At 58.4% G+C, this 13,497-nt stretch overlaps 1 protein-coding gene across 1 annotated transcript in view; it reads left to right on the plus strand.

Annotated features, from left to right (window-relative positions):
- Nucleotides 1–13,497, plus strand: part of ESPNL (espin like) — a 32,270-nt gene that overhangs the window by 12,817 nt on the left and 5,956 nt on the right. The window contains exons 5-6 of the mRNA XM_004033432.5: nucleotides 2,742–2,873; nucleotides 11,506–11,620. Coding sequence (XP_004033480.3) covers nucleotides 2,742–2,873; nucleotides 11,506–11,620 — 247 coding nt within the window. The remainder of the gene's footprint in view (nucleotides 1–2,741; nucleotides 2,874–11,505; nucleotides 11,621–13,497) is intronic.

Consider the following 13,497-nt stretch of genomic DNA (forward strand, 5'->3'; position numbering starts at 1 on the left):
GCGGTGATGGGGTCCGTCACTCTGGGGGAGAGGTTCCCTTCCTCCTCCCCATGGCTCTGTTCCTGTCAGGGCTTTGCCCTCTCTCCCCAGCACCATCTGGGGCCAGGTCTGACACTTGTCCCCCTTCCTCTGCTGTGACACCCCTCATACTCCTGCAGACCCCATAACTCCCCCCCTCCGCATCCTGGCCTCCTCTTCCCAGCAACAGCTCTTTGGGGACGCTCTGCCTCCACCCACCCACACACCCACCGCGCCCTGGCAGACCTTTGCCATTCCCCCAGCCCAGAGCCTCCGGAAGCAGTGCCTCTCTCCAGCGACTGGCTTCAGCGACCTGCCCCAGCCTCCCCAGCCCCGGTGTCCTTGCACATCTGACAAATGCTTCCTGCTTCCTCAGCCACACCAGCCACTGGCTCAGCCCTTCTGGGCCTCCAGGAGCCTTCAGGCGTTATCTGGTTCAAGCCTCCCAGCAGCCCCCGGGGAAGGGGTGTGCACATGCCTGATTTTGTGTGGCCCCACAAGCTCAAAATAGTTTTTCCCTTTTTAAATGGGGAAAAGGAAAAAGAATCACATCTCATGACACATGAAACTCATCTGAAGTTAAAATGTCAGTGCCCACAAATAAAGCCTTGTGGGCACCCAGCCACGCTATGGGTGGCAGCTTTCGCACCACGACCAGGGTTGCATATTTGTGCCAGAGCCGGCGGCCCCCAGGCTGAGCTGCTTACTCTCTGGAGGGCAGCGCGGCACCCAGGAAGGCAGGCAGTGCGTGAGCAGACACCCCAGTCCGCGGCTTAGAGGCGCAGGGTCATCATCCTCAGGCAGTGACAAGCCCTGTGGCTCTGCGGTTCTGGCTCTGGTCTTGCGGCGGTTCTGGAGCTGATCTTGCGGCGGTTCTGGAGCTGATCTTGTGGCGGTTCTGGAGCTGATCTTGCGGCGGTTCTGGAGCTGATCTTGCGGCGGTTCTGGCACTGGTCTTTCAGACCTGCAGGGCTTCCAGGGAGCGGGGCTCTATCTTTTTGTCCACCTTCCCCTGGTGGCGCTGTGGCCTCCTCAGGCTGTGGCCACCTTGGAGGCCATGGAACTCAGGGCAGAGGAGGGAGGGGAAGGAAGCCCTCCAGAGAAGGATTCCCCCAGGACAAGGCACTCACCCTCGAGGTCTCAAGCTGACCTGCTAGCTGTGCAGCTGAGTGTCGGTAGCGGCCAGGGGCGAGGGAGGCTGGTGGTGCCGGCCATAGATCAATGCAGGTGTCCTTACTTTACAGACAGGCCCAGTTAGCTGGCCAAGTTCTCTGACCAGCAAGTCACAGAGCCAGATGAAGTCAAGGCCACTGGACTTCGCTGCCAGGCCCCCTGCCACACACGACAGCATCACATTGTGTTTACTCACGGCATGGCACACCCGCCGCTCCACATGCATGCTGAACCTGTATTTATCTGTAGAGAATGAACACTAATTGCACCTTTTATAGGTGAGGCACTGCAGTCCAGAGAGGAGCTGAAAATTCCTTTGGGGTCTCACCACTTGTTTGAGGTGAAGTTTCACTGTTGTTGCCCAGGCTGGAGTGCAGTGGTGCCACCTTGGCTCGCTGCAACCTCCGCCTCTTGGCTTAAAGCAATTCTCCTGCCTCAGCCTCCTAAGTAGCTGGGATTAGAGGCGCCCGCCACAACGCCTGGCTAATTTTTTGTATTTAGTAGAAACAGGGTTTCACCATGTTGGTCAGGCTGGTCTGGAACTCCTGACCTCAGGTGATCCACCCGCCTTGGCCTCCTCAAGTGCTAGGATTATGGGCATGAGCCACTGCGCCCGGCCAAGGGTCTCACAACTTCTTACTTAGTTCAATTCAGTGTCACCCAAAGATGCTGAGGCCCAGCTGGTCTATCTCAGAGATACATTTGGGTCAAAGGCACAGTTTTGTGAACACAGCGTTCACCTAACTCGAGTTCGTTTTTGTGTTTCCCTGGTACTACAAAAGAGACACAGAAATGTTTACAGAATAAAGTACAGAATTCATTCTTGAGGTCCCCCGTCCCTCTTCCATCTGAATCCTTCACAGGCCAAGATGTCCTCTAGCCTTCCAGTCCTGTGGACTCCCTCCCCAGCTTCCTTCCCTCCCCTCTTCCTCCCCATTCCCATCACAAGAGCCCATCAGGTACAAGGAGACAGGAGGGTCCTGGCCCCAAGTTGGCTGGGTAGGAGCATGCAGTGTGGCTGGTAAAGGCGGTGAGCGGCTTGGTCAGGCATGAGCTGGTGCTCCAGGCACTAGGGGGGAACCTCATGGGGCCAGGAGGATGGTCCCACGGAGAGTGGGGCTGTGGCAGGAGGTAGCCCTGAGTCCCTGGGGCAGGGGCCGGTTGCTTGTCTCTCTGAGCCTCATTTCTTCATGTGCATTGATCCACACCTCCAAGGGTGGCAAACATGGAAACTGGTTCTGCATTTGACACTTGGGCCATGGCAGCTGTGAGGGGTCTGGACGGGGCACCCTGATGCCTGTCAGCTCAGCACTGCTTCATATGCAGTGCCTGGTACTGTCTGGGCCAGGACGGGGTGTCTGTGGGATGAGGCTTGGGGGCTCCTAGGCAGGTCTCTGGCACCCCACGGCCCAGATTCAAGTCCTGCCCCTGCTGGGAAGGGCATCAGGGCAGCCTGCGCCATGGGGCAGGGGAGCGGCCTGCACAGGGCCAGTCCCATGTGCACCTGGTTTGTGTCGTGGTGGGTCACACGTGTGCCCTCCTCACTGCAGTGCTGCCAGACCCTAGTCTCCCACCACGTGGACCCCTCCCTGAGGGATGAAGATGGTTACACGGCGGCAGACCTGGCGGAGTACCATGGACACCGGGACTGTGCCCAGTACCTGCGGGAGGTGGCCCAGCCGGTAAGGCTCAGGGTTCCCAGCAGCCCTGGAGGCATGGGGGGTGGGCCCAGACCCCAGCCAGGACCCCACTGCTGAACCTGCAGCATAGTCAGCTGGGGAGCTCACCATGTCCAACTCATACATGGCATTGGAGCCAGGAGCAAGGGCCTGGGCAAGGGCACAGGGCAGCCAGTGCTAGGGCCAGGCTGTAACAGGAGCTGTGACAGGGGCCAGGACAGGGGCCGTGACAGGGATGGGGCCAGGGCTGTGACAAGGACAGGGGCTATAACAGGGGTCAGGACAGAGGGCATGTGACAGGGCCTGGGGCCATGGCTGTGGCCAGGGCCCGGCCTGGGCTTGTGGCTGGAACTTGGCCAGGCCATGCCTTTCGTCTGGGTCACAGAGACCACATCTGTGACTCAAGAGCCTCGGTGGCCAGAGTTCCTCGTGGGTGATGCGGGTGATGTATGTCAGACTGAGGAGCCCCAGGAGTGGGAACAGAACCTCCCAGAGGTGATCGCAAGGCGGCCAACAGCCCTGCAGCAGCCGGAAGGCAGCAGATTCCAGCCCTGGCTCTCGTCTCTCAGCCTGGGACCCCACAGCCTCTCATTTCCCCATTTGTAAGGACAGGGATCTTGTCTATCCCACTGGTCCCCAGCCCCTAGAACATGACAGGGCTCAACAAGTGTTTGCTGAATGAACTAATGAGCAAATGGACAGAAAAGCAGGTGGATGCATGAGGGTGAGCAGAGGAAGGGATGGATGGGGAGGGAACAGACAAAGGAGGAATGAATGGGGCAGGGAGGCCAAAGGAGTGAAAAATGAGGAGAGGGATACATGGAGGGGGGAGAGCTCAGGAGGGTGGACAGAGGAGAGATGGGCGGAAGAGGAATGGATGAAGAAGGGTGGAAGGAGGAGGGTGGATGGAGGAGAGGTGGACAGAGGAGAAATAGATGGAGGAAGGTGGATGGAGGAGGAATGGATGGAGGAGGGTGAATGGAGGAGGAATGGATGGAGGAGGGTGAATGGAGGAGGAATGGATGGAAGAGGATGGATGGAGGAGGGTGGATGGAGGAGTTGGATGGAGGAGGGTGAATGGAGGAGGAATGGATGGAAGAGGATGGATGGAGGAGGGTGGATGGAGGAGTTGGATGGAGGAGGGTGGATGGAGAAGGAATGGATGGAGGAGGGTGGATGGAAGAGGAATGGATGGAGGAATGGATGGTGGAGGGTGGTTGGAGGAGGGCGGATGGAGCAGATGGATGGTGGAGGGTGGATGGAGGAGGAATGGATGGAGGAATGGATGGTGGAGGGTGGATGGAGGAGGAATGGATGGAGGAGGGTAGATGGAGTAGGGTGGGTGGAGAAGGTGGATGGAGAAGGAATGGATGGAGGAGGTGGATGGAGAAGGGTGGATGGAAGAGGGTGGATGGAGGAGGGTGGATGGAGGAGGAATGGATGGAAGAGGTGGATGGAGGAGAGTGAATGGAGGAGGTGGATGGAAAAGGGTGGATGGGGAGAGATGGAGGAGGGTGGATGGAGAAGGGTGGATGGAGGAGGAATGGATGGAGGAGGGTCGTTGGAGGAGGGTGGATGGAGGAGGAATGGATGGAGGAGAGTGGTTGGAGGAGGGCGGATGGAGGAGGAGAGATGGAGGAGGGTGGATGGAGGAGGAATGGATGGAGGAGGGTGGTTGGAGGAGGGTGGATGGAGGAGGGTGGATGGAGGAGGGGAGATGGAGGAGGGTGGATGGAGGAGGGGAGATGGAGGAGGGTGGATGGAGGAGGAATGGATGGAGGAGGGTGGATGGAGGAGGGTGGAAGGAAGAGGGTGGATGGAAGAGGACGGATGGAGGAGAAATGGATGAAAGAGTTGGACGGAGGAGGTGGATGGAGGAGAAATGGATGAAGGAGTTGGATGGAGTAGGTGGATGGAGGAGGGTTAATGGAGGAGGAACGGATGGAAGAGGATTGATGGAGGAGGGTGGATGGAGGAGAAATGGATGAAGGAGTTGGATGGAGGAGGTGGATGGAGGAGGGTTAATGGAGGAGGAATGGATGGAAGAGGATTGATGGAGGAGGGTGGATGGAGGAGGGTGAATGGGGGAGGAATGAATGGAAGAGGATGGATGGAAGAGGGTGAATGGAGGAGAGTGGATGGAAGAGGGTGGATGGAAGAGGATGGATGGAGGAGAAGTGGATGAAGGAGTTGGATGGAGCAGGTGGATGGAGGAAGGGAGATGGAGGAGGGTGGATGGAGGAGGAATGGATGGAGGAGGGTGGATGGAGGAGGGTGGAAGGAAGAGGATGGATGGAGGAGAAGTGGATGAAGGAGTTGGATGGAGCAGGTGGATGGAGGAGGGGAGATGGAGGAGGGTGGATGGAGGAGGAATGGATGGAGGAGGGTGGATGGAGGAGGGTGGAAGGAAGAGGGTGGATAGAAGAGGATGGATGGAGGAGAAATGGATGAACGAGTTGGACGGAGGAGGTGGATGGAGGAGAAATGGATGAAGGAGTTGGATGGAGGAGGTGGATGGAGGAGGGTGGATGGAGAAGGGTGGATGGAAGAGGGTGGATGGAAGAGGATGGATGGAGGAGAGTGGATGGAGGAGGTGGATGGAGGAGGGGAGATGGAGGAGGGGAGATGGAGGAGAGGAGATGGAGGAGGTTAGATGAAGGAGGAATGGATGGAGGAGGTGGATGGAGGAGGTGGATGGAGGAGGGTGGATGGAGGAGGTGGATGGAGGAGGTGGATGGAGGAGGGTGGATGGAGGAGGTGGATGGAGGAGGTGGATGGAGGAGGTGGATGGAGGAGGTGGATGGAGGAGGGTGGATGGAGGAGGGTGGATGGAGGAGGTGGATGGAGGAGGTGGATGGAGGAGGTGGATGGAGGAGGTGGATGGAGGAGGTGGATGAAGGAGGAATGGATGGAGGAGGTGGATGGAGGAGGGTGGATGGAGGAGGTGGATGGAGGAGGGTGGATGGAGGAGGTGGATGGAGGAGGGGAGGCCTAGGGCAGTTACTGTGACAAATCCATCTAACCTAGCTCGGTTTCTGCCACACCTCTTTTACTGGTCACCCCTTCAGGAAGGTGTTCTGAAATCACCTGGCCCTTCTTTTCGGGTGAGGGGACTGAGGCCCGGAAGGTGTCATCGCCCTCCACCCCCCAAACCCTTTGTCTCCCCAAGGGGTTGCTGTGCCTCCTCTTCTCTGATGTGTCCCCTCAGAGCATCTGGGACCCACTGGGGCAGAGCCACGGTCCCCCCCACCCCAGCCCCTGGGGCCTGCTGGACACTTGTCACACTGCCACCACTGGGGCCTCTGTTAGCACTGCCGGAAACCCACACCAGTCCTGCCGTGCTGCACAGGTGGCTCAGGTGGCCTCCGGGGAGCACGGCTCTGCCCTGGTTTTTCCCTGGTGCAGCAGTTTCAGGAACTAGAATTCAGTCACTGTTGGAAGTCATGTATTTACTAAATGGTGTGCTTGCCAGACGTCCAACGGGTCCTGGTTCAGCAGAAGGCTGTCTTTCTGGCTTGGCTGAGAAGGTGGTGGCGCTCTGCTGGCTTCTGCCACAGAAGATGTTGCTCCACAGCCCACAGCCCAGGAGTGCCGGCTGCCTGGGTCTCCCCACAGCTCCTTCAAGGCCACTGAGTCAGCCTTGGCCTTTTTTGGGCCCCTCCCTGCACTTCCTCCCTGAATGGCAGCCGAGATTAGCAGGTGGAGACAGATTTGCGGGTGTCCCAGCCTCCACAAGCCCCTTGCACAAGGGAACAGCCCCGCCCGACCTCCTGGGAGTCCCTGACACTGTTCCCGCCCCAGCCATTCTGGGGTCCCATGCCTGGGCTTTCTGTCCAAGCAGCGCCTCTGGCTTCTGTCCCCAGACCCCGTGGTAGTGGAGGACGGGTCGTGTTAGGCTGGCCACGTCCTTCCCATCCAGAGTCCCCTCCTGCCCGCGCCTGGGCGCCCCCTGCCCGGCGCATGAAAACCCAACCCCGGGGCCTTCCCGGCTCCTCAGTCTGCAGCTTCAGGAGCTGGTTTGGGAGCTCGGGGTGGGGACTGGAGCCTGTCTCCGTCTTCTCCCTCTGGGAGGGTTTGGTGACGGCAGGGGGTGCTCGTCTCTCACCACTGGAGCTGTCCCCTCTCCAGGCCTCTGAGGGAGGGCAGGCTGTCAGCTGTGGGCTGGGGGAGGCCGTGTGCCTGCTGCAATATTGATGGGAATGCAGTCCGCAGGGGCTGCTCACACTGGCCGCCTCCGAGCTGGCCTCAGAAGAGGTGGTGAAATCCATAATCTTCCCCACGATAGCACAGCCTGTATCTGCCCCCAGGGGACTCGTGCATTCCAAGAGCAGCAGCAGCTTGGGGAGCAATGCTGGACAGTAGTGCTGAGACCTGCCCTGTGAGAGGTGCCCCCCTCAGTACCTCCTTTGTGTTGGGTCTGTGGGGCCCGCCCATCTCGGGGTCTGCTCAGGGTGCTAGGGAAGGCCAGCCCTGACCCTCCCTGGGCCTTGGGGCCCCTCTCCACGCAATGAGGGATGCGGTCTTGAAGGCCAGGGGCTGCCCTCGAGGCAGGCCCCCTCCCCTCTGCTAGCCAAGGAGCTGGGATCCTGGCTGTGGGGCTCTGAGTGCCCTGTCTGGGCAGGAATGGTGAATAGAGCCCTCCATGCTCGGGGAGCAGAGCCTCTGGCATCTCCCATGGTGTCCAGGGCTGTCCCACTCACCCCCACCCGCCAGCACTGGTGCTGCCCTTCCTGGGCATGGGGCACTGGCAAGTTCTGAGCATCTCTAAACCCCAATTTTCTCACCACAGGGTCTCTGTCACCCAGGCTGGAGTGCAGTGGCACAGTCTCAGCTCACTGCAGCCTCAGACTTCCAGGCTCAAGTGATCCTCCCACCCCAGCCTCCCAAGTAGCTGGGACTACAGGTGTGCGCCACCACACCCAGCTAATTTTTGTATTTTTTGTAGAGACGGGGTTTGGCCATGTTGGCCAGGCTGGTCTTGAGCTCCTGGGTTCTAGTGATCCTCCCGCCTCTGCCTCCCAAAGTGCTGGGACTACAGGCATGATCCACCGTACCTGGCCCAAAGCCTTGTTTTTTGGGTAGAGGAGAAGCTCTTCCAGCACCCAATGAGGCGCCTGCCCTGGTGGGCCCTCGGGACATGTGTACTCCCTCCCCTTTGGTCCAGAAAGGTACTAAGACATCTTTATTTTATATATGAGGAAACTGAGGCCCAGAGAAGGTGAGAGGCTTCCTGGGCACTCTCCTCCCGCTGGGAAGGGTGGCACCCACACAGCCAGTAATGGAATCTCAGCCATGGCAACGGGTGTCCGGCACCCATCCGTGGGCCGTGATTCTCTCTGACCGGGTGGCATTACAGGCCTGTGACCTGGCTCACCACGATGCTCTCCATGTATAATGCATGCAGCCTCCGCGGTGCTCAAATCTCACCAAAAACCAGGGACAGGGACAGCGGGCAGGGCCGTGGGGCCACATGACTGCCAGCCTCAGGGCAACTGTCCAATGCTGGGATTCGGGGCAGCACATGTCTAAATGTTAAGACCCCAACGGACAGGACCCCGACATCTGCGCCTCCAGATCCCTGAGGCTCCATCGTGTCCAGGGCCTTCCTATGGGAGCCAGGGGTGTGGTTACTCCCGTTGCTGGGGAAACGCCACAGCCAGACTTCTCATCCCTGTTAAACTCAGAGACCATCCTATACCGAGGGTGGCAGCAGCGTCGAGGTCTGAATGCCACTGTCACGCAGGCCCATGCCAGGTGCTCTCCATAGTCCCTCAAATTTCCAAGAACTCTGATTTACAGGCAAAGAAATGGAGGCTCAGGGCGTGGCGTCCCGGGCTTCTCGTTGGTGAGGAGTGCAGCAGGGCTGGGCCACAGGGACCTTGAGTAAGGTCCCCCAGGCCACAGGTGCTGTGCTGGGGCCAGAGTCCGGTAGTTCCCTGAGCCCCAGACTAACTTCCACCTCTTTTGTCTTCCCCAGCATAAGAGGGCCGCTGACATCCTGCCAAGCCCCCCACTCTGCCAGGGGTGGCCCCTCTCCACTGACAGCAGGTTCCATCTCAGGGAGGGGGCTGAGGGCTCCCAGGCAGGGGCAGAGAGGAGGCGAGAGGCACCATCCCACTCCCGGCTTGGTCCTGGCTGGGCAGGGGACAGTGCGGGGGCATTGGGGTGGCCTTGCTGTTGAGGGCCCCACTCCAGGCAGGGCTCAGCCCACCTCTGTCGGTGACACCACTTGTGTCTGGCTTTTCTGGCCGTGTCTGGTCTGGAGTCTGACTCTGCCCTGCTTGAAGCGGCGACGCCAGCCTCTCACTATGTCTTGAACGTGGAGAAAGACACCAGACTCCTGGGTCCAAGACGGAGGACCTTCCTTCAGCACGGCAGGGAGCACGCATCATGCTTTGTGGCGTTCTCTTGCCTCCGAGTCCCAGGTGGTGCGAGTTGGGTCACGATGGCAGCTGTGCCGCGTAGGTCTGTATCTCCTCCGAGGACCGTTGAGTCTGGGGAACACGCCGTTGCTCAGCAGACAGCAAGTCACTCCTATTCCCTCAGTCGCTCCCTGCACACACAGCCCTGAGAAGTGGCCCAGAAAGGACAGCCAGGCTTTGTGTTCTTGGTCTTTCCCTAGAGGCTGACCTCTGTGGTGTCCCCCACCAAGGAAGCAGCTGCTCAGGGGCACTGGAGGGAGCAAAGACTGAGGTCTCCAGTGAGACTCTCATCCCGGCTCTGCGGCAGCCCGGCTGTGGGGCTTTGAGAAAGACCCTTGCCCTCTCTGAGCCTCAGTTTCCCCATCTGTGCCCTGGGGGCTGTACCGTGGGTGGGGCTGGGGGTTCCTCTGGGTGGTCTCTCTTCTCATGGGGCCCAGGGATCTCAGGTCCCCTTCCATCTCCCAGAGCATCCCCTCCCCAGCCCCTGCTCTGTGGACAGTTAAAGGTTCTATGGTAACAGATCCCACACCCGGCCCAAGCCCGCCTGGCCACCTGACACCTCGGCCTTCAAATATTCATGTGACACCTCCCACTCCTGGGGGTGGCAGCCTCAGCAGCCCCCGGTGTCCCAGGGCGGCTGTGCTCCCTGCACTCTGCAGTTCGCGTCTGAGGGCCTCCGGGGCTGGGGCTGGGCGGTTGCTCCCCAGCCCACCGTGCACCAGGGTTCCTGGGCTGTGGGCACAGATTCCTGGAAGGAGTGAGGTGCGTGGGGGCCGGGCAGATGGGCTTTCAGACTGTGTTCCCTCCCCCGTGGCCCAGTGGGGTGAGGGTCCTGGAGGGGAGGTGGCTGAGGGGCCACCCAGCATCCTTGCCGGGAGGCAGCCTGTGCCACCTTGTCCATGAGCAAGGGAGGCTTAGGGAGGCCAGAGATTTGCTCAGGCAGGGCCAGCTTCACTGCAGTCCGGCCCCGGTGCAGCAGGAAAATGGGGGCCCTGCATTCGGAAAGGAGAATGAATTTGAAGGCAGAGACAGCTGTGCATTCGAGCAAGCTGCAGCATGGGTCCCTCCCCCTCCCACAACGGGCCCTGGGCCCAGGCCACATGTCCAGAATCGTGGCCGATTTGAGTGCTCTGCTCTGCCCAGGGCTCTCACTAGCACTGACCCTGGAGCCCTGATGGCCACGTCTGGCTTCCAGTGCCCACTGGAGGGCAGGGACAAGAGCTTTGGTCTAACAGGCACAGTGAGGGAGGTGCCCAGAGGGACGGTGGCATGCGGCCCTGCTGGGGCCAAGTGCTGGGGACAAGGGCTGCCCATGCCCTTGGCTGGTGGGCACATTGGGGACCCCATCCTAGTCCACTGCCCTTCCCTCTCCTCACCAGGTTTCTCACTTGGCCATCCACCCCCAAGACACTGACAGGCCCCATGTCAGGGCTGAAGTTCCAGGCGGACCACGGCACAGGAGTCAGGGCAGTCGGGGAGGGGGGTGTGCGGGAGAGTGTACGTGCGTGTGTGCAGGAGAGTACGTGTGTGTGTGTGCAGGAGAGTGTACGTGTGTGTGCAGAGTACATGCGTGTGTGCAGGAGAGTGTACGTGCGTGTGTGCAGGAGAGTGTATGTGCATGTGTGCAGGAGAGTGTACATGCGTGTGTGCAGGAGAGTACATGCATGTGTGTGCAGGAGAGTGTACGTGCATGTGTGCAGGAGAGTGTACATGTGTGTGTGCAGGAGAATACATGCATGTGTGTGCAGGAGAGTGTACGTGCATGTGTGCAGGAGAGTACATGCATGTGTGTGCAGGAGAGCGTACATGCGTGTGTGTGCATACGCGTGCACACGTCTTTGTGAGACCACAGGGCGCTGGGCACAGCTGGAAACCAGGCCCTAACCCAGTGCCCGGAGCCCCAGAGCTCAGCTGCCTCCAGAGGGAGCCTGGAAGCTGAGCTTTGAGATGGGGGTAGCCCACCCAATAGAGGCAAAAGTGGGCGGGGAACCAAGGTGGGGTGCCAGGAAGTGATGGCACTCAGGCAGGAGATGACCCTGGGACAGAACCCTGATCAAGGACCTGCCCCTCTCCTGACACCTCCTTACCTGTCCCAGCCCTTCTCAGATGCACAGGCTCCCCAAGGCTCGTCCACTGGGTGCCCCTGCCCCTGTCTAGGTGAGCAGAGAAGAGCCCACGGGGGTCCCCCACTGACCAGGCCCATCCACCCACAGGTGCCCCTGCTGATGACGCCCCCACCACCACCATTCCCCCCACCTCCACTGTTGGCCATGAGGCGCTCCCTGGAGGATGGAAGAAGAGGAGGCCCAGGGCCAGGGAACCCCAGCCGTGAGTGCACAGCCCCACGTGGGCCACCCAGGGCATGGGCCTGGGAGAGGGTGCCATTGGCCTCCCCTCCGAGGTCCTGGACTGGTGGGCAAGTCTGCGGGCAGCCGGGCACCCCATCACCCTCCCTCCCCAGTTGCTTCCAGGTTTCCTTGACTGTCTTTGGTGCTTTGGAAAGGTGAGGATTAGCATTTTCCGTGGTGGGCACTTACAGCTACAGCAACTTATCCAGGGGTAAAAGCGGGGAGACGGGCCGGTTGGGCCCAGGCCCCTTGTGGATGGGCTGCTGTCCCTCAGACCCCAGCACACCTCGCATGCATGGGCTAGCAGGGCAAGCAAGAGTCCTCACGCTGTGGGCCACCACCATTAGGGGTCTGTGACCAGCGTGGAGTGGAGTGGAGTGGAGTGGAATTATCAACAGGTGCCACAGGTAGTGAGGGCGAGCTTCCTCCACGGGCCCTGCTGCGGCCCTGTACTCACATGTGGGAGTGTGCTTCTGTGTGTGATTGTGTGTGTGTGTGATTGTGTGTATCTGTGTATGTTGTGTCTGTGTCTGTGTTTGTGTGTCTGTGTGATTATGTCTGTGTGTATCTGTGTGTGATTGTATTCGTGTGTGTGATTGTGTCTGTGATTGTCTCTGTGATTGTGTCTGTGTGTGTCTGTGTGTATTGTATGTGTGTATGGTGATTGTGTGTGTGTGTTCTGTGCATCTGTGTATTGTGTTTGTGTTTCTGTGCATGATTATGTCTGTGTATCTGTGTGTGATTGTGTCTGTCTGTATGTAATTGTGTGTGTGATTGTGTCTGTGTGTCTCTGTGTGATTGTCTCTGTATGATTATGCCTGTGTATGTGTGTGATTGTGTTTGTGTGTCTGTGTCAGTGTGATTGTGTCTGTGTGATTGTGTGTATCTGTGTGATTGTGTGTGTGTCTGTTCTGTGTCTGTTTCTGTGTGTGATTGTATCTATGCATCTGTGTGTGATTGTGCCTGTGTGTATCTGTGTGTGATTGTGCCTGTGTATCTGTGTGTTTGTGTGTGTCTGTGTGTGATTGTGCCTGTGTGAATCTGTGTGTGATTGTGTTCATGTGTGTCTGTGTGTGATTGTGTCTGTGTGTATCTGTGTGTGATTGTGTCTGTGCCTGTGTCTGTTCTGTTTCTGTGTGATTGTGTCTGTGATTGTGTCTGTGTGATTCTGTGTATGTGATTGTGTCTGTGTATGCTTGTGTCTGTGTGTCTCTGCATATGATTGTGTCTGTGTGTATCTGTGATTGTGTCTGTGTATCCGTGTGTGATCCTGTGTGATTGTGTGTATGTCTGTTCTGTGTCTGTGTGTTTCTCTGTGTGTGACTGTATCTGTGTGTGATTGTGTCTGTATGTGTGATTGTGTCTGTATGTCTGTGTGATTGTGTGATTGTGTGTGTATGATCGTGTCTGTGTGTCTGTGATTGTGTCTGTGTGTGTCTGTGTGATTGTGTGTGTCACTGTTATTGTGTGTGTCTGTGTGTGTGTGATTGTGTCTATCTGTGTGTGATTGTGTATCTGTGTGTGATTGTGTTTGTGTGTCTGTTCTGTGTGTGTTTCTGTGATTGTGTCTGTGTGTATAATTGTGTCTGTGTGTATGATTGTGTCTGTGTCTGTATGTGATGTGATTGTGTCTGTGTGTGTCTGTGTCTGTGTGATTGTGTCTGTGTTGTGTGTATGTGATTGTGTCTGTGCATGTCTGTGTGTTGTTGTGTCTGTGCGTGTCTGCCTGGCTGTGATGCAGACGTGTTCTTCACTCGAGGTTGACACTGAAGTGTGTGTTTTCATCGGGGCAGGGAGCATTGCAGGCAGCAAGGGAACCAGCTTTGGGGCCTGCAGAGCTGCGTTAGGGGCCGGTGA

This window comes from Gorilla gorilla, chromosome 11 (assembly GCF_029281585.2).
Source record: "Gorilla gorilla gorilla isolate KB3781 chromosome 11, NHGRI_mGorGor1-v2.1_pri, whole genome shotgun sequence".
NCBI classification, from domain to species: Eukaryota; Metazoa; Chordata; class Mammalia; order Primates; family Hominidae; genus Gorilla; species Gorilla gorilla.